Source organism: Pristiophorus japonicus, chromosome 22 (assembly GCF_044704955.1).
Source record: "Pristiophorus japonicus isolate sPriJap1 chromosome 22, sPriJap1.hap1, whole genome shotgun sequence".
In the NCBI taxonomy this organism is placed as follows: domain Eukaryota; kingdom Metazoa; phylum Chordata; class Chondrichthyes; family Pristiophoridae; genus Pristiophorus; species Pristiophorus japonicus.
In genome coordinates, this window is record NC_091998.1 from 44,845,290 (window position 1) to 44,866,949 (window position 21,660).

The following is a 21,660-nucleotide window of genomic DNA, read 5'->3' on the forward strand; positions in this document are numbered from 1 at the left end:
TTCAACCTTCTGCGTCTCCAGGCCAGGTCGAAGACCACCCCAACCTCTGTCGTCGAGCTACAGTACTCGGACGACACCTGCATCTGCGCACATACGAGGCTGAACTCCAGGACATAGTCGACATATTTACTGAGGCGTACGAAAGCATGGGCCTTCTGCTAAACATCCGTAAGTCAAAGGTCATCCACCAATCTGTCCTCACCACACAGCACTGCCCCCCAGTCATCAAGATCCATGGCGTGGCCCTGGACACCGTGGACCATTTCCCATACCTCGGAAGCCTCTTATCAACAAGAGCAGACATTGACGACGAGATTCAACACCGCCTCCAGTGCACCAGTGCAGCCTTCGGCCGCCTGAGGAAAAGAATGTTTGAAGATCAGGCCCTCAAAACGGCCTACATGGTTGTAGTAATACCCGCCCTCCTGTATGGCTGAGACATGGACCATTTACAGTAGACACCTCAAGTCGCTGGAGATGTCTCTGCAAGATCCTGCAAATCCCCTGGGAGGGCAGACGCACCAACATTAGCATCCTCGACCAGGCCAACATCTCCAGTATTGAAGCACTGACCACACTTGATCAGCTCCGCTAGGCAGGCCACATTGTCCGCATGCCAGACACGAGACTCCCAAAGCAAGTGCTCTACTCAGAACTCCTTCACGACAAGCGAGCCAAAGGTGGGCAGAAGAAATGTTACAGCGACACCCTCAAAGACTCCCTGAAAAATTGCAACATCCTCACCGACACCTGGGAGTCCCTGATCAAAGACCACCCTAAGTGGAGGAAGTGCATCTGGGAGGGCGCTGAGCACCTCGAGTCTCGTCAGCAAGAGCATGCAGAAATCAAGCACAGGCAGCGGAAAGAGCGTGCGGCAAACCAGTCCCACCCACCCTTTCCTTCAACGACTACCTGACCTGTGACAGGTACTGTGGCTCTCATATTGGACTCTAGTCACCTAAGGATTCATTTTAAGAGTGGAAGCAAGTCTTCCTCGATTCCGAGGGACTGCCTATGATTGATTGATAAATACAAGTTGTTGTTGTTTTGTATAACTCATGCGCACTCTGGTTACCACCTGGCGTGATGAAGCATGCGCAGTAGCCGGCGCGCCGGGACCAGGAGAACGCATGCGCACTGCTCTCCCCGCGTTGCCGGATGAGGCGGGGACAGCGCGCGTGGCCGGGATGCGGGACGCAGGCGCAGTGCGGGGCTTTGCGAGCAGCTGTGGGGATGCGGCGGGGCGACGCGCTGTTGTCGGTGTGGCTGGGCGTTCAGCTTGGCCTCGCGCGCGGGATCTACTTCCACATCGGCGAGATCGAGAAGAAATGCTTCATCGAGGAGATCCCCGACGAGACCATGGTGATCGGTGAGCGAGTGCGAGCGGCGCGAGGCCCCGGGCGCAGCCGGTAGCGCAGCGTCAGCAGCTGGGACCGCGGGGCTTCAGGGGGCGTCCAAGCCCGAGAGAGAGAGAGAGAGCCCCCCACTGGGCCCCGGGCCCCCGCTGGGCAGTGTGTCCCCTCTGGGCCCCCACTGGGCAGTGTGCCCCCGCTGGGCCCCGGGCCCCCGCTGGGCAGTGGGCCCCTGCTGGGCATTGTGCACCCACTGGACAGTGTGCCCTCACTGGGCCCCTGCTGGGCAGTGTGCCCCCACTGGGCCCTCGCTGGGCAGTGTGCCCCCACTGGGCCCTCGCTGGGCAGTGTGCCCCCACTGGGCTCTGGGCCCCTGCTGGGCAGTGTGCCCTCACTGGGTGGCACTGGGCATTCCTCTCTGCCCCTGCTGGGCATTGTGCTCCCCACTGGCTAGCACTAGGCATTGTGCTCCCTACTGGGCATTGTATTCACTGCTGGCTGGCACTTGGAATCTTGCCCCTACTGGCTGGAACTGAATAGTATGCCCCCTGGACTGGCACTGTGAACAGTTTGCCCCCTCGGCTTGTCACCTGCTTCCTGACGACAAGTAAAGAATGCCTACCCACAGTGTGGAAGGAGTACCCAATATTTCTTGGCACCAGGGTCAGCATGCACACTGCTACCCAATACTGGGGTCCTGTCCCCTAGGATTTGGCATCGCGTAGTACAGAGACCTGCCTGATGCCAAGCCAATGTGCACCAAGGTGAAAGCAATCCATACCATTTGACACCAAACGCAGCACCTCTCCTCCTGCCTGGAAGAGAGTGCCTGCTTGATTTTGTTATGTCTGGGGAAATGAAAACCTCACTAGATACGCCAGTCTGAGTGATGGGCATAGCAGAAAGATGAAGCCAGGCCATTTTCATTATTGCCGCTTTCTCTGGGTTGTGCAACTGTCTTGGCAAAAGGTCTGAGCTCGAATGGAGGATGGTAAAAGTATGGGGACAGATGTTTATTCTTTCAACTATTATATATGTGATCAGGCAGCAAAATATGTAACCCAGATTATAATTACCAGCTAATATGTTATACATTGAATTTGTAACATGTGGCATCGGGTGACATCCACCAAGTTTAGACCCTGCTGCCTGATTAAGTGAATATTAGGAGCACGTGGCCGACCATTATCTTGGTCTATGAGTGAGAGATTGTTACTCAGGATATGGCAAAAAGAAAAAATTTTTTGTGCAGTTGGGACTCTGATTTCATTTTAAATTTTATCGTCATCATAGGCAGTCCCTCGAAATCGAGGAAGACTTGCTTCCACTCTAAAAGTGAATTCTAAGGTGACTGTACAGTCCAATACGGGAATTACAGTCTCTGTCACAGGTGCGACAGATAGTCGTTGAAGGAAAGGGTGGTTGGGCCAGGTTTGTCGCACGCTCCTTCCGCTGCCTGCACTTGTTTTCTGCTCGCTCTCGGCGACGAGACTCGAGGTGCTCAGTGCCATCCCGGATGCACTTCCTCCACTTAGGGCAATCTTTGGCCAGGGACTCCCAGGTGTCGGTGGGGATTTTATCAAAGAGGCTTTGAGGGTGTCCTTGAAACGTTTCTCAGCCCGCCTGGGGATCGTTTGCCATGCAGGAGTTCCAAGTAGAGTGCTTGCTTTAGGAGTCTTGTGTCTGGTATGCGGACCAGTGGAGCTGGTCGAGTGTGGTCAGTGCTTCGATGCTGAGGATGTTGGCCTGATCCAGGACGCGAACGTTGGTGTGTCTGTCCTCCCAGGGGATTTGCAGAATCTTGCGGTGACATCGTTGGTGGTATTTCTCCAGCGATTTGAGGTGTCTGAGGTACATGGTCCACGTCTCTTAGCCATACATTATGCACATGAGCACTACTACTCATTTGGAATTGGCCTTTTAGAACTCAGCAGAGGAGGACAAAGGGTTTGATTAGGGCAGGGAAAATGGAGTACGAGAAGAAGCTTGCAGGGAACATTAAGGCGGATTGCAAAAGTTTCTATAGGTATGTAAAGAGAAAAAGGTTAGTAAAGACAAATGTAGGTCCCCTGCAGTCAGAATCAGGGGAAGTCATAACGGGGAACAAAGAAATGGCAGACCAATTGAACAAGTACTTTGGTTCGGTATTCACTAAGGAGGACACAAACAACTTTCCAGATATAAAAGGGGTCAGAGGGTCTAGTAAGGAGGAGGAACTGAGGGAAATCTTTATTAGTCGGGAAATTGTGGGGAAATTCATGGGATTGAAGGCCGATAAATCCCCAGGGCCTGATGGACTGCATCCCAGAGTACTTAAGGAGGTGGCCTTGGAAATAGCGGATGCATTGACAGTCATTTTCCAACATTCCATTGACTCTGGATCAGTTCCTATCGAGTGGAGGGTAGCCAATGTAACCCCACTTTTTTAAAAAAAGGAGGGAGAGAGAAAACAGGGAATTATAGACCGGTCAGCCTGACCTCAGTAGTGGGTAAAATGATGGAATCAATTATTAAGGATGTCATAGCAGCGCATTTGGAAAATGATGACATGATAGGTCCAAGTCAGCATGGATTTGTGAAAGGGAAATCATGCTTGACAAATCTTCTGGAATTTTTTGAGGATGTTTCCAGTAAAGTGGACAAAGGAGAACCAGTTGATGTGGTATATTTGGACTTTCAGAAGGCTTTCGACAAGGTCCCACACAAGAGATTAATGTGCAAAGTTAAAGCACATGGGATTGGGAGTAGTGTGCTGACGTGGATTGAGAACTGGTTGTCAGACAGGAAGCAAAGAGTAGGAGTAAATGGGTACTTTTCAGAATGGCAGGCAGTGACTAGTGGAGTACCGCAAGGTTCTGTGCTGGGGCCCCAGCTGTTTACATTCTACATTAATGATTTAGATGAGGGGATTAAATGTAATATCTCCAAATTTGCGGATGACACGAAGTTGGGTGGCAGTGTGAGCTGCGAGGAGGATGCTATGAGGCTGCAGAGTGACTTGGATAGGTTAGGTGAGTGGGCAAATGAATGGCAGATGAAGTATAATGTGGATAAATGTGACATTATCCAATTTGGTGGTAAAAACAGAGAGACAGACTATTATCTGAATGGTGACAGATTAGGAAAAGGGAAGGTGCAACGAGACCTGGGTGTCATGGTACATCAGTCATTGAAGGTTGGCATGCAGGTATAGCAGGCGGTTAAGAAAGCAAATGGCATGTTGGCCTTCATAGCGAGGGGATTTGAGTATAGGGGCAGGGAGGTGTTGCTACAGTTGTACAGGGCCTTGGTGAGGCCACACCTGGAGTATTGTGTACAGTTTTGGTCTCCTAACTTGAGGAAGGACATTCTTGCTATTGAGGGAGTGCAGCGAAGATTCACCAGACTGATTCCCGGGATGGTGGGACTGACCTATCAAGATAGACTGGATCAACTGGGCTTGTATTCACTGGAGTTCAGAAGAATGAGAGGGGACCTCATAGAAACGTTTAAAATTCTGATGGGTTTAGACAGTTTAGATGCAGGAAGAATGTTCCCAATGTTGGGGAAGTCCAGAACCAGGGGTCACAGTCTAAGGATAAGGGGTAAGCCATTTAGGACCGAGATGAGGAGAAACTTCTTCACCCAGAGAGTGGTGAACCTGTGGAATTCTCTACCACAGAAAGTAGTTGAGGCCAATTCACTAAATCTATTCAAAAGGGAGTTAGATGAAGTCCTTACTACTCGGGGGATCAAGGGGTATGGCGAGAAAGCAGGAAGAGGGTACTGAAGTTTCATGTTCAGCCATGAACTCATTGAATGGCGGTGCAGGCTAGAAGGGCTGAATGGCCTGCTCCTGCACCTATTTTCTATGTTTCTATGTTTTCAGTCCGATTAGCTTGTTGATGAAAGGCCCAGAATACGTTAAATCTTTGCCACATTACAACAGTGACCACACACCATTGGCTGTAAACGCTTTGAGATGTCCGGTGGTCATGAAAGGCCCTATATAATTGCAAGTTTTTCTTATGTTGCAACAATCACTGTTGCTGTCAACCATATCATTGACGCCTTTTTATAGTTTATAATCTATTTTAATATAATGGTGTCAGCTGTGGCTCAGTGGGCAGCACTCTCGCCTCTGAGTCAGAGGTTGTGGGTTCAAGTCCCACTCCAGGGACTTGAGCATAAAAATTTAGGCTGACATTCCAGTGCAGTGTTGAGGGAGCGCTGCATTATTGGAGGTGCCGTCTTTCGGATGAGACATTAAACCGAGGCCACTTCTGCTCTCTCGAGTGGACCTCAAGTGGCCTTCTCCTGCTCCGATTTCTTATGTTCTTAAAAGATCCCATGGCACTATTTTGAAGAAGAGCAGGGGAGTTATAAGAACATCGAACATAAGAAATAGGAGCAGGAGTAGGCCATTTGGCCCCTCGAGCCTGCTCCGCCATTCATTAAGATCCTGGCTGATCCGATCATGGACTCAGCTCCACTTCCCTGCCTGCTCCCCATAACTCTTTATTCCCTTATCGCTCAAAAATCTGTCTATCTCCGCCTTAAATATATTCAATGACCCAGCCTCCAAAGCTCTCTAGGGCAGAGAATTCCACAGATTTACAACCCTCTGAGACAAGAAATTCCTCATCAGTTTTAAATGAGCGGACCCTTATTCTGAAACTATGCCCCCTAGTTTCCCCAATGGGTGGAAATACCTCTCTGCATCCACCGTGTCGAGCCCCCTCATTATCTTACATGTTTCGACAAGATCACCTCTCATTCTTCTGAACTCCAATGAGTGCAGGCCCAACCTACTCAACCTCCTCATCTCCGGAATCAACCAAGTGAACCTTCTCTGGACAGCCTTCCCTATATCCTTCCTTAAATATGGAGACCAAAACTGAATGCAGTACTCAAGGTGTGGCGTCACCAATACCCTGTACAGTTGTAGCAGGACTTCTCTGCTTTTATACTCTATTCCCCCTTTCAATAAAGGACAACATTCCATTTGCAGTCCTGATTATTTGCTGTACCTACATTCTAACTTTCTGTGCTTCATGCACAAGGACCCCCAGGCCCTCTGTACTGCAGCACTTTGCAATTTTTCTCCATTTAAATAATAATTTGTTGTTCTATTTTTTCTGCCAAAGTGGATAACCTCACATTTTCCCACATTATACTCTATCTGCAAAATGTTTGCCCACTCACTTAGCCTATCTATATCCCTTTACAGATATTTTGTGTCCTCCTCACAACTTACTTTCCTACCCATCTTTGTTTCATCAGCAAACTTGGCTACATTACACTCGGTCCCTTCATCCAAGTCATTAATGTAGTTTGTAAATAGTTGAGGTCCCAGCACCGATCCCTGCACCGCACTAGTTACTGTTGCCAGCCTGAAAATTACCCATTTATCCCCACTCTCTGTTATCCCCGGTGTCCTGGCCAATATTTATCCCTCAATCAACATAACAAAAACAGATTATCTGGTCATTATCACATTACTGTTTGTGGAGCTTGCTGTGCGCAAATTGGCTGCCCCGTTTCCCACATTACAACAGTGACTACATTCCAAAAGTACTTCATTGGCTGTAAAGCACTTTGAGATGTCCGGTGGTCATGTAGGACGCTATATAAATCCAAGTCTTTTTAATGAAAACAGTCCAGTCCATAACAACATCCTTCTCTGCCACACCTAATTGTCGGCAAATTTAGTCAAAACAAATATCTTGAAGTTGGCTTCAGTTCATATTTCTTCCTACACTATAGATGTTGCTGACTAGCCATGGGCGTGGCTGCTGCAACACTGTTTTGGCCACGTGTATTACTTATAGCAGAAAACGCCTTATATATACGCACACAATACAGGGTGATTGTACCTGACATTTATGTTTACTTAACAAACATCTACCACCATCATTCAGTAACCAAGGAGATAAAGAGAGACTTGGATTTATATAGCGCCTTTCACAACCACTGTACGGCTCAAAGCGTTTTACAGCCAATGAAGTACTTTAGCAGTGTAGTCACTGTTCTAATGTGGGTAACGTGTCAGCCAATTTGCGCACAGCAAGCTCCACAAACAGCAATGTGACGATGATCATATAATCTGTTTTTATATTGTTGATTGAGGGATAAATATTGGCCCAGGACACCGGGGATGACTCCCCTGCTCTTCTTCGAAATAGTGCCAAGGGTTCTTTAACATCAACCTGAGAGGGCAGACGGGGCCTCGGTTTAACATCTCATCCAAAAGACGGCACCTCCGACAGTGTAGCATTCCCTCAGCACTGCTCTGGAGTGTCATCCTAGATTTATGTGGGACTTGAACCCACAAGCTTCTGACTCAGGAGGCAAGTGTGCTACCCACTGAGCCACAACTGACACAGCTCTCGCTAACAGTAACCAATTTAAAGTGGTTGCCAGCTACCAAAACCCCATAAAGGAATATTAAGAATATAGCCATTTATGATTTGAAAGAAGACCAATCTATACTTAATCTTCACTGAAAGATTTTGCATTTATATTAACGTGGAAATCCCGGCCTCCTCCGGGTCTGTACGGAATGTGTACGGACCCCGGGAGACATCGCGGGTGCACAATGCTCATGCACTGAAAACAGGCTTTTCCGATCTGTCACACTCCAGCTCCAGCTTGACAGAACCAATGCATCTCGGGAGCGAGGACATTTGCATGGGCAAGATTGCGGGATTTACCCATATCTTGCCCAGCAAACGTCCTGAAAATTCTTGTGCCTGATAAAAGCAGGGGTATAGCCTACTATTACAGGCGTAGGAGTTTTAAAACATACAAAAACATAATAAAATTACATTTTAAAAATGCATTTTGTTGTTTTAAAAACCCTGCCCACTACGGTAAGTTTATTTTAAATTTTCATAATTTAAATTTTTTGTTTAAATCGGAATTTTTTTTTCCCCCAAGGCATTTATTAACTTTAATTTCAATTAATTTTAATTATGTGAGGTGTGTTTTTTATTTTTTATTATGGTGTTTAGTGTGTTTGTTTTTTTTTTCTCATTAATGGCAATGGGAACTCGTAGATACGGAGCTCCCATTGCTATTAATGCGAACGCTGTGGAATACTGTACCTGATTGGCTGAGCAGTCACACGTGACTGCACTGTCTGCGTGGGAACCTGGAGGACTGGAGCGCGCATCGCAGCGCGGGAAGAGAAGGCCTCCCCAACGGAATCCGGGGCACCTCTGGGACCACCAGGTACTTTCTGAAAAATTCTCCGGTCGCAGGCGTTTGTCCGAAAGAGGCCTCCGACCGGAATTTCAGGGCCATTGTGCATTCACAACCTCAGAACGTCCTAAAACGCTCCACAGTCAATGAATTACATTTAAAGTGCGGTCACTTGTTACTGGGGCAAATGCAGTACACAATCAGCACGCAAGATGTCACATACAGCAGTGAGATGCCGGGCCAGTTAATCTATTTTGGAGGTGTTCGTTGAGAGATGTTTATTGGTCAGGTGACCTGCTCTTCTTCAAAACAGTGACAGAAATCTTTTACGTCCACCTCAACAGACATGGATCAGCCTAGTCTTTGAAAAAAAATGCCGCCTTCCTTTAGTACTACGCTGAAGTTTTAGCCTGGATTTATGTACTCAAGTGCTGGAGTATTTTTTTTATTCAATCATTTGCAGATGAGGGCAAGGCCATCATTTATTGCCCATCCCTAATTGCCCTTGAGAAGGTGGTGAGCCGCCTTGAACCGCTGCAGTCCGTGTGGTGAAGGTGCTCCCACAGTGCTGTTAGGGAGGGAGTTCCAGGATTTTGACCCAGCGATGATGAAGGAACAACGATATATTTCCAAGGTGTGTGACTTGGAGGTGGTGGTGTTCTCTTGAACCTGCTGCCCTTGTCCTCCTAGGTTGTAGAGGTCGCGGGCCTGGGAGCTGCTGCCGAAGAAGTCTTGGTGAGTTGCTGCAGTGCATCTTGTAGATGGTATGCACTGCAGCCACGGTGCACCGGTGGTGGAGGGAGTGAATGTTGAAGGTGGTGGATGGGATGCCGATCAAAATGATCACCAGGGAAAGGCTGCAGTCTACAATCACACCATCATGGTTTCTGTTGGCTATAAATACCTGCCAATATAACTGATTCAAGTTCTATCAACTGCGAAGCCTTATGACTGTCCCACTGGGTAACACTCAACATATTATCCACATCAGCAGTTTGCACTCGTGTAACACAAGCCTAATCTTGATTGTGAACTTGGTTGATTGACATTCCGTTTATTTTTTTTATCACCTGCCTATGACTGACTTTTTGCGGGTTGGGGTGATGTTATGGATTGTTAGGTAGTGAGTAAAAACAGAACTCTCCGAATTTGTAATCGCCGAAGGCAGCCGCTGCTGCTCCTCAGATTCGCCCCACACGGCCAGTCCTCCAGGGGAACGTATCTCTGATGGTCTTGTGCAGCCAGTGAAAGTAATTTGTGGGGGAGACCAGAACTAGGGACCATCAAGATCAGATAGTCACCAATAAATCCAGTAAAGAAATCAGGAGAAACTTTCTCACCCAGAGAGTGGTGAGAATGTGGAACGGGATACCACAGGGAGTGGTTGAGGCGAATAGCTTGCATGCATTTAAGGAGCAGCTCGATAAAGAAAGACGGACTTGGATTTGTATAGCGTCTTTCACGTCTCAAAGCTCTCTAGCGCTTTACAGCCAATGAAGTACTTTTTGGAGTGTAGTCACTATTGTAATGTAATGTGTTGTCAGGAAATGCAGCAGCCAATTTGCACAAAAGCAAGCTCCCACAAACAGCAATATGATGATGACCAGATAATCTGTTTTTTTGTTATGTTGATTGAGGGATAAATATTGGCCAGGACACCGGGGATAACTCCCCCTCTCTTTTTCAAAATAGTGCCGTGGTATCATTTACATCCACCTGAGGGGGCAGATGGGGCCTCGGGCCTCAACTATTTACAATCTATATTAAAGACTTGGATGATGGGACCGAGTGTATTGTAGACAAGTTTGCTGATGATACAAAGATGGGTGGGAAAGCAAGTTGTGAGGAGGACACAAAATATCTGCAAAGGGATATAGACAGGCTAAGTAAGTGGGCACAAACTTGGCAGATGGAGTATAATGTGGGAAAATGTGAGGTTATCCACTTTGGCAGAAAAAATAGAAAAGCAAATTATAATTTAAATGGAGAAAAATTGCAACGTGCTGCAGTACAGAGGGACCTGGGGGTCCTTGTACATGACACACAAAAAGTTAGTATGCAGGTACAGCAAGTGATCAGGAAGGCAAATGGAGTGTTGACTTTTATTGCAAGGGGGATAGAGTATAAAAGCAGAGAAGTCCTGCTACAACTGTACAGGGTATTGGTGAGGCCACACCTAGAGTACTGCGTTCAGTTTTGGTCTCCGTATTTAAGGAGGGATATACTTGCATTGGAGGCAGTTCAGAGAAGGTTCACTAGGTTGATTCCGGAGTTGAGGAGGTTGACTTATGAAGATAGGTTGAGTAGGTTGGGTCTATACTCATTGGAGTTCAGGAGAATGAGAGGTGATCTTATCGAAACATATAAGATAATGAGGAGGCTCGACAAGGTGGATGCAGAGAGGACAGTTCCACTCAAGGGAATCTAAAACTAGGGGACATAGTCTCAGAATAAGGGGCCGCCCATTTAATACTGAGGCGAGGTCGAATTTCTTCTCTGAGGATTGTAAATCTATAGAATTCTCTGCCTCAGGGAGCTGTGGAGGCTGGGTCATTGAATATATTTAAGGCAGAGATAGATTTTTGAGCGATAAGGGAATAAAGGGTTATGGGGAGCGGGCGGGGAAGTGGAGTTGAATCCATGATCAAATCAGCCATGATCTTATTAAATGGTGGAGCAAGCTCAAGGGGCCAAATTGTCTACTCCTGCTCCTAGTTCTTACGTTTAATGTCTCATCTGAAAGACGGCACCTCTGACAGTGCAGCGCTCCCTCGGCACTGCACTGGATTATCAGCCTAGATTTATTTGTGCTGAAGTCTCGTAAGTACATGAGGGACAAAGAAATAGAAGGTTGTGCTGATAGGGTGAGATGGGAGGAGACTCTTGTGGAGCATAAACACCGGCACGGACCTGTTGGGCTGAACGACCTGTTTCTGTGCTGTATATTCTATGTAATTCCCTTTTTGAAATGTTTCATCCAGGTAATTACCGGACTCAGCTGTGGGATAAGCAGTCGGAATCTTTTCTGCCTTCGACTCCAGGATTGGGGATGCACGTGGAAGTGCGGGATCCCGATTCGAAGGTAGGGTACAATCTGGAGGTGTGGTGCGCCTATCTGGTTGGAAAATAACCCGGGAGAACACTAGAGCTGTCCTTGTTGGAGGGAATGATGTTCAAGTACTGTACAGAAGCGACTTTGATCAGACATTGGTTGGCATTTTCCTCGCCTATATACAACTTGCTGATGATGCGAATTACATGGTGTCGTGTGACAAGATGCCTGTTTTGGTCCGACATTGCTGAAGTAGTGTGCTGTCGTTGATTGGACATGGAGCTTCAATGGGAAATCACCTACCTCCGATCCGATGGGCTCCAGTGCAGAATCTTATTGAAACGTATAAGATAATGAAGGGGCGCGACAGGGCAGATGCAGAGGGGATGTTTCCCCTCATGGGGAAATCTAGAACTAGAGGGCATAATTTCAGAATAAGGGGTCGCCCATTTAAAACAGATGAGGAGGAATTTCTTCTCTGAGGGTCGTGAGTCTTTGGAATTCTCTTCCCAAGAGAGCTGTGGAGGCTGGGTCATTGAATATATTCAAGGTGGAAATAGATTTTTGAATGATAAGGGAGTCGAGGGTTATGGGGAGCGGGCAGGGAAGTGGAGCTGAGGCCAAGATCAGATCAGCCACGATCTTATTCAATGGCGGAGCGGGATCGAGGGGCCAAATAGTCTACTCCTGCTCCTATTTCTTATGTTCGCTCACTCCCATGCTGGAGATGTAGTTGTTGAATCCCAGCCCCAGATTCCCGTATCTCTTGAGTCCGGCTGTTAGGGTAATTCGCTGTCAGTCAGCTAGCTCTGCTAAACACAGAATCCACAACGTCCCGCCTTTGAATGTTGGGTTGGGCACCGATGGTTGTTTCATGTCGCAGAGTAGAAGGGGTTTCAGATCTTGAACTAAAGAATGAGCATTTGACAATGATTTATATAATGAATCGAGTTTAGTAGCAGTGCATAACTTATAGTGCAGTGCCTCTTGTGTGGTGGTACCTACATTATTAAAGCACCTTTCAATATGGAGCCACACTGCCTTAAGCACCGCGGGAGAAATATCCCACAGAGAAATCTTTAGCAATCGGATTCATTTGAAGTATGATGGGTAGATGTGCTCAAAACAAAAACAAATTATTATAGCACAAAAGCAGTTGATTGGAACCAGGTTTCATTTAACTATAGGAGATTAAAAACATACTCATTGTTTTTGTTGAAAGGAATTCTCGATTGATGTAAGTGATATAATTGATAACTTTGTACATGGCGATGCCTTAAGCAGAGATGCAATGACATAATGTAATAATACATGTATATATTTTTAACCAGGACTAACTAATCGAATCTAGATAGTATCTGTTATCATATGCTGTTGTGTACAGTGCTACTCTACCAAGACCTAGCTCTGTCAAGCCTGTGTGGTGGCTGGTGTGCAATGGCCACCACACGTTAAAAAAATCCATCCTTCAGGATGTAGTTCAGGACCTGGAATATTAGGTCCTTCATCGAAACACCTGTGAACTCATCTTTTTTTGGCGTGGAAGCAAGTCACCCTCGTTTCGAGGGACTGCCTATGATGACTCTACACTGATGAGTAGATGCGCTGATCAGTATGATGCTGAGTCACACAGATCAGGAAGGTCTGTGCTGTGTTGGCTGATCTCTGGTGGGATGGCGGCAGAAGGATTGCCAGTGGCCTCAATGCACTTGGGTTCGGGAGAGGAAAGTCAGCCTCCTTGCACCTGATCTCTTTCCGGTGACCCATGGCGGTAAATTCCTGTGAGCAGATGAGGTCGGGGTCGATGGTAAATGCCCCTGTGGTGAAATTACATGTTACGTAACATGGATGGACCGAAGAAGTCTTGGAGCAGAGAAGGCTGAGGAGCTTTGAAAGCGGTGTTTAAAATCATGAAGGATTTAGATAGAGTAAATGAAGAGAAACCGTTTCCAGTGGCTGAAGGGTCGATAACCAGCAGGCACAGATTTAAGGTGATTGGCAAAAGAACCAGAGGCGACATGAGGGGAAACTTTTTTACTCAAAGACTAGTTAGGATTTGGAATGTTCTCCCTGAAAGGGTGGTGGAGTAGATTCAATAGCAGTAGAAAAAGAAAGTCTTGGATTTATATAGCCGATTTCACAACCACTGGATGTCTCAAAGCGCTTCACAGCCAATGAAGTACTTTTCAGAGTGTAGTCACTGTTGTAATGTTGGAAACGCGGCAGCCATTTTGCGCACAAGCCAACTCCCACAAACAGCAATGTGATAGTATTGGAAAAATACTTGAAGGATAAAGAATTACAGGGATATGGGGAAAGAGCGGGAGAGTGGGACTAACTGGATTGCTCTTCGTAAAGAGCTGGCGCAGACCTGATGGGCCGAATGGCCTCCTTCTGTGCTGTACTAGTCTATGATTCTATTCTATGTGGAACCATACCCTGGAAAGAGTCAGTACCTTCAGGAGAGGATGTTAGCAGACTACTAATTGAGCATTCTTTAGCTGTGAACAGAAAAGTTATTCTCGGCATTAAAGCACAAGAGCAGGTGAACTCTGTTCTCTGCCCAGAGACGGCTGTCTGTACGATCATGTTTTGCATAAGACTGAATGGTGAGTTTGAGCATTCTTCTACCTTCTCTACTGCAGACTGACTGTTTCTTCCAATTCCCAGATTATCCTGTCCCGACAGTACGGCTCTGAAGGACGATTTACCTTCACCTCGCACACGCCGGGTGAGCATCAGATCTGCCTGCATTCCAACTCCACAAAGATGACACTGTTTGCAGGTGGCAAGCTGGTAAGAGTTGGGCATTGGGTACATTGGCGCAATTTAATCGTACGGCAGATCGTCTGGGGGGAAAAAAATCATCTGGTGTTGTTTCTGCCCTGTTGCATTTGCCAAACTCCCCACCATCAACATCCTGGGGGGTCACCATTGACCAGAAACTTAACTGGACCAGCCACATAAATACTGTGGCAACAAGAGCAGGTCAGAGGCTGGGTATTATGCGGCGAGTGTCTCACCTCCTGACTCCCCAAAGCTTTCCACATTCACAAGGCACAAGTCATTTGTGTGATGGAATACTCTCCACTTGCCTGGATGAGTGCAGCTCCATCAACACTCAAGAAACTCGACACCATCCAGGGCAAAGCAGCCCGCTGGATTGGCACCCCATCCACCACCTTAGACATTCACTTCCTCCATCACCGGCGCACCGTGGCTGCAGTGTGTACCATCTACAAGATGCACAGCAGCAACTCGCCAAGGCTTCTTCGGCAGCACCTCCCAAACCCATGACCTCTGCCACCTAGAAGGACAAGGGCAGCAAGCACATGGGAACACCACCACCTCCACATTCCCCCCTCAAGTCACACACACCATCCTGATTTGGAAGCATATCGCCGTTCCTTCATCGTCGCTGGGTCTAAATCCTGGAACTCCCTAACAGCACTGTGGGAGTACTACCACCACACGGACTGCAGCGGTTCAAGGCGGCGGCTCACCACCACCTTCTCAAGGGCAACTAGGGATGGGCAATAAATGCCGGCCTTGCCAGCGACGCTCACAGCCCGAATTTTTAAAAAAATCTCAGCGCGAAGCTGAAAACTACATTGTATGAAATTGAACATGTGGCCTGCGTTCAGCTCTGGATCTGACAACTGCTGGAGCAGGCTCAACACCTGCAGCCCAGTTCTGATGCTGTGTGTCTCCGTGAGGTTGCAGTGATTCTTAAGCTTGTCTTGAATACTTTTTTTTTTCCTGCTGCTTTGTATATTGGCTTGTTCACCCACTGCCGCTGATAGATTCACCACTTTGTCCCTTACACAAAGTCTGTCGGAGCCCCTGAATATAATGGGGTAGTGTTTCCGCTTTGGGCGCGATTGGCGATTCCGGCGCCAATTACACCCGTTTTGAAACATTTTTTTCCCGCTCAAACTCATTTGCATATTGCCAAAGGCAAAATCTGCCACGAACCAACGCAATCACGTTTTAAAATGTAATTTTTTTAAAATTAAAGTTTTGCTTTAAAAATATTCCTTGATTTATTTAGGAATAACTTGGTAAAGTTTGATTAATATAGCTGATAATAGGTTTATCACAAACAATAACTATTTTGAATCACAGCGTCAGTCTACCACCTGTGAGTAACCGGATTTTAAATTACTTAAAAAATATACACATTTATTTTCCAGTTAGGTTGGGGTACAATACAATAGGGGATAACTCCCCTGCTCTTCTTTGAAATAGTGCCATGGGATCTTTCACGTCCACCTGAGAGGGCAGACCGGCGCCTCGGTTTAATGTCTCATTCGAAAGACAGCACCTCCGTCAGTGCAGCGCTCCCTCAGCACTGCACGAGGAGTGTCAGCCTAGATTTATGTGCTCAAGTCTTTGGAGTGGGACTTGAACCCACAACCTTTTGACTCAAGCAAGTGTGCTGCCCACACAGTACTTCAGCATTGAGCGACTTATTAAGGTGTGGTATTAAATGCATATCTCCAGTGAACCATTCGCTTTCTCTCTCTCTCTCTCTCTCTCTGGTTTAGCGGGTGCACCTTGACATCCAAGTGGGGGAGCACGCCAACAACTACCCGGAAATCGCCGCCAAGGATAAACTGACGGAGCTGCAGCTGCGAGTCCGACAATTGCTGGACCAGGTTGAACAGATTCAGAAAGAACAGAACTACCAGAGGGTGAGTAAGCCGCAAGCAGTGGCCCAACGACCCAAAGCTGCAGCAGCCCTTTCGCAATCTGCAGAGATAGTTTTGGTCTCCTAACCTAAGGAAAGATATACAGATACAACATCTGAAATCTGGAATCCTAGGACTGACTCCATTCCAGTTTTATTGTGTTTTTCCAGATTTCAGACAAAATCAATAGTCTGAAATTCGGAATCCTCGATCGAATCCAGGTTTTGAGCGGCGAGGTCCGAAATCCGGCACGGATTCTGGATTTCAGACTTTATTTTCTTGTCTGAAATCCAGAATCCTTGACCAATCCGTGCCGGATTTCAGGTTTTGCTTCAAAAATGTCTAGTTTTCAGACAATAATTCCGGATGACTATGCACAAAATGTCCGGTTTTTGGACAATTCCGGATTTGGGGCGTTGCACCTGTACTTGCCGTAGAGGGAATGCAACAAAGGTTCACCAGACTGATTCTTGGGATGGGGGATTATCCTGAGGAGAGATTGAGTAGACTCGGCCTATATTCTCTCGCGTTTAGAAGAATGGGAGGTGATCTCATTGAAACATACAACATTCTTACAGGTTTGACAGGGTAGATACAGGGAGGATGTTTCCCCTGGCTGGGGAGTCTAGAACCAGGGGTCACAGTCTCAGAATAAGGGGTCAGCCATTTAGAACTATGAGGAAAAACTTCTCTCAGAGGTTGGTGACTCTTTGGAATCTCTACCCCAGAGAGCTGTGGAGGCCCAGTCTTTGAGTATATTCAAGACAGAGATCGATAGATTTTTGAATATTAAGGGAATCAAGGGATATGGGGACAGTGTAGTAAAGTGGAGATGAGGTAGAAGATTAGCCAAGATCTTATTGAATGGTAGAGCAGGCTCGAGGGGGTTAATGGCCTACTCCTGCTCCTATGTTCTTATGAATAATCTGGTAGAAAATCAGAACGATAAACACCACCGTGTGATCATTAATAGATTACATCCGGTGATGTGCTGCTGCAGGAGTGAGTGACACAAATCTCCAGCCATCTCGGCAGCCTTTGGCTGGACACTCATCTACAAAAGACTGAGAGAGTTCAGTAGAGACTGTTCAGAAGCAGACTGCAGGTAGATAAGTGTTGAGACAGCATTGTAGTGCCTGTTAACCGTGACGCCTGTGCCGAGATTTGTTTAGGTGTGTTCAGCGCAGTTGCTAACCGATACAGGGTGCTTGAAAAATGGACTTTCTTTACAACACATTTAACTCAGCTGCCATTCCTGATTTTGTATAATAATTCCACCAAACTTAAAGGGAAAGGCCTCTTCATATACAATTTAAACATTTAGAGCAGCAGTGCGCACTTCCCAGCCAGGAGATCGAATCCCGGTTATGCAACACCTTGATTTTAAAATTCTCACCCTTGTTTTCAAATCTGACATTGCGAGAGAGGGGAGAGAAAACTAGGAAAAAATACAATAAATACCCGACTCATAGCTGAGTTTAAAAATCCTGCACATATTAGTGATCTGAAAAATAACTCTCTGCTGCAATAATTAAGACCTAGATATTCAACAACAACTTAAATTTATATAGCGCATTTAAAGCCTCAAAATGTCCCAAGGCATTTAATGAGCGGTATCAATAAAAAAATATTTTTGCCGCATAAGGAGATATTGGAACAGATAACCAAAAGTTTGGTTAAAATCAGGGATGCTCAAGAGGGCAGAATTGGAGGAGCGCAGAGATCTCGGAGGCTTGTAGGGCTGGAGAAGGTTACAGAGATAGGGAGGGGTGAGGCCATGGATTGATTTGAAAATAAGGATGAGGATTTTAAAATGGAGGCGTTGTGGAGCCGGGAGCTAGTGAAGGTCAGCGAGCACGGGTGATGGGTGAGCGAGCTTAGTACATGGGCAGCAGACATAAATAGAACATGGAAATGGGCCATTTGGCTCAAGCAGGCTGTTTTTACCCTCCACTCGATGTTCGATATTACCTGCTGCCCCGCCTGGGATCAATCCACTCAGCGGAAACGAGTAATTGAATCTGGGACTTTCATGGTGCCCTTGTCAACTGAGCCTCGTGGGCACCTGCTTATAAAAACATAAGAATTAGGAGCACGAGCAGGCCAAATGGCCCCTCAAGTCAGTAAGATCATGGCTGATCATCGACCTCAACTCCACTTTCCTGTCCTATCCCTATATCCCATGATTCCCTTAGTCGTATAAGATTATGAGGGGGATTGACAAGGTGGATGCAGAGAGGATGTTTCCATTGATAGGGAAGACTAGAACTAGGGGGTATAATCTTAGAATAAGGGGCCGCCATTTAAAACTGAGATGAGGAGGAATTTCTTCTCTGAGGGTTGTAAATCTGTGGAATTCACTGCCTCAGAGAGCTGTGGAAGCTGGGACATTGAATAAATTTAAAACAGGGACAGACAGTTTCTTCACCGATAAGGGATTAAGGGGTTATGGGGAGCGGGCAGGGAAGTGGACCTGAGTCCATGATCGGATCAGCCATGATCGTATTAAACGGCAGAGTAGGCTCGAGGGGCTGAATGGCCACCTCCTGCTCCTATTTCTTATGTTCTTATAGTCCAAAAATCTATCTATATCAATATCTCTTGAATATACGCAACGGCTGAGCCTCCACAGCCCTTTGGGGTGGAGAATTCCAAAGATTCACAAGTGAAGAAATTCCTCATCTCAGTCTTCAATGGCTGACCCCTTATCTTGAGACTATGTCTCCTAGTTCTAGACTCTCCAGCCAAGGGAAACAGCCTCTCAGTATCTACCCTGTGAATCCCCCTCAAAATCGTATATGTTTCAATGAGATCACCTCTCATTCTTCTAAACTCCAGAGAGTATACACCCTATCTACTCAATGCTTGTTCTTGTCCAATACATCATTTCTACACTTGCACAGTTAAAGTTTATGGCTGATTTTCATTTTTCCCGGTCTGATTACAGTACAGGGAGGAGCGATTCAGGCTGACGAGCGAAAGTACGAACCAGCGTGTCCTGTGGTGGTCGATCGCACAGACGATTATCCTGATCCTAACCGGAATCTGGCAAATGAAGCATCTGAAGAGCTTCTTTGAGGCCAAAAAACTGGTGTAGACGTCTGGCAGCTGCCATCATTGCAAGAACACGACAAAACTCAACCTCCCCCCCCCCCCCCCCCGCCCACCCCCCGTCCTCACTGACTCGCAATGTAATGTGACTTTGTACAACGTAGTACTTGAAGCTCCTCCAGAAATTAAAGGAAGCAATGATTTGGTTACATATCTTATAATAATGGTAACACAAGTGAAAAAGTTGTGGAACAGTTAGTGCAGGGGTCTCTGGTGCGTCTGCGACAAAATGTTAGTTCATTGTAAACGTGTGATTGGTGGTGGGCACTTCCTTCTCAAGAGATTGTGTTCCTGATTATCATGCATTCTGGATCTGTGAAAAGTCACGACAAACCTCTCTGTGGAACGTGACTATCTCAAATGGTACCCGTTGCGTTTTACTTGCCAAATTTTCCTAAAACGCTGCCTGGGAGGGTTCTGAAATGTGCAGCATTACTGGCTTGTTCTCGGGCTCTGCGCAGTCCGGATTGAGAGATCAGATCATCCTGCCTTCAGCGCTTGTCCATTAGTGAGAACCCATATAATTTTTCCTCCTTTATTTCTCTGTGATTCTGGTTAAATTCTCATCATTTCTTGAAAACCAACAAAACTGCAGAAACAAGCATGACATTTCCTATAGGGTTTGAAATAAACTGATGACCGTATTAAAGGGAGGAATTTTTCACAGTCACTTCCTTCCTTCTATCTGAATTTGTTTGCTCAGAAGGATTGCATGGTGAAGGCTTATTTGGGGAAATTGTGTGTGTGTGTGTGTGTGTGTGTGTGTGTGTGTGTGTGTGTACGGAGTGATGAAGGGAATGGCAGAGAATGCCATCTCCCTCTTTAAGTGACCTTTCTTGTGCTGTCCAAGGGGCCTGTTTAATTTCTCTGCTGAGGGTTGGAGAGCAATAATTAAATGGCCCAATTTTAACTCGCGTATGGACTTGGGGGGGGCAGAGACAAATGGCAAACCACCTAGACCTCTGCAGCTGGGAGGCCCGAGAGATTTTAATACCCGGGCCTCAGCTGCACAGACACCCCCCCCCCTGCCCCTGTCAGTCTCATGCCTGAAGCGGGTGGGAGGGCTAGCTGGCTGGCAGGAGGGTGCCGCCAGGGACCGAAGGAATGGATCCCAACAATGGCGGGTGGGGGCGGATAGTCAGGTGAGAGAGGAGACGGCAGGTGCAGGGGAGGCTTGTGGGGCCCGGTGGTGTACAAGGAAACAGAAAGGGCCCCTTCCAACCCCAGCTCCTCGTCCCACCAGGCTGGCCTGCGCGGGAGCCTTGCCAAAACAGATTCCCCCCTGCTCAAGCCTCGAGTTAAAAGAACAATCGGGGTCCTGATTACATCATCGGGTCCACGATCTGCATATGTAAAGGAGGTCCTCGTTGCCTTCCAATGGGTGTCCCTCTCACCTGGTTAAAAAAGCATCCCGCAGGACCAGTGCGGGTAAGTCGCTGCGGACAATTTTAACCGCCCATTGGCTCGGTTTCCGTTGGGTGGGCAGGAATTAAAATAGGCTCCTGGCAGCTTTCTTAATTGCTGTCTTTCATATTTAAATAAGACCCACCCCAAGAATAATGTTGAGCAGCGGTTGCTGTAAATTCTGCGGATTGCCGACAGCCCCTTTTCCAGCACTTGCCGTGCGCTGTCTCCTGTCTAGTTACAGATTGTGTTATCTGGAGCTCTGATAGTGCTGTTATGTGGTGCACTGTGTTAGCAATCTGTGGTGTTAAATGTAGCAGTTCCTGCATGGACGGAGGAGGCTGCTACACTGGAATTATATTTCGGGCATCCTGCATCCCGAGAACTCGCTGTGGGTTTTAGTCAGTCCAGGTTCGTCCCATCCCGACTGTTCCCCACACTGTAGCCATTTGCGCACATCTTATTGTATCATTGGAATAGGGCAAAGTTACCAAAATTTTAAATAAATTTCTTAAACAATATTGTTTTAAGACCTATGCCTGTGTGACATTGCTTGACTAAGAGATATGTTTAGCTGTGATTATTCATACCAAGAACATAGCCTCAAAATTACTGTTGTCGCTATTAACAGAAATTTAATGCACTCAATGCATTTTTCAAACTATTTTAATGGTGGCGTTAATCTGTTTATTTTAAATGACATGCATCTCTGTTAATATAACAGACACAGGAAGATCTGCAGACACCTTAAATAGTCATCCGCTAATATCACAATCGGCAGTTTCTAGGTTCATAAGAAAAGTCCGAAGAATAATTTTTTTTCAAGTAAGATTGATGAATTATTTTAAAATTATGGTTTGATTTAGCA

General features: G+C 46.7%; 1 protein-coding gene across 1 annotated transcript; it reads left to right on the forward strand.

The window, feature by feature from the left end:
- Positions 1 to 1,195: 1,195 nt before the first annotated feature.
- On the forward strand, positions 1,196 to 21,328 carry LOC139235006 (transmembrane emp24 domain-containing protein 4). The gene is made up of 5 exons (XM_070866074.1): positions 1,196 to 1,369; positions 11,516 to 11,616; positions 14,257 to 14,382; positions 16,134 to 16,280; positions 19,225 to 21,328. Exons 1-5 carry the CDS (start codon positions 1,234 to 1,236, stop codon positions 19,372 to 19,374), a joined length of 660 nt encoding a protein of 219 aa, XP_070722175.1. The 5' UTR covers positions 1,196 to 1,233; the 3' UTR covers positions 19,375 to 21,328.
- Positions 21,329 to 21,660: the final 332 nt, after the last annotated feature.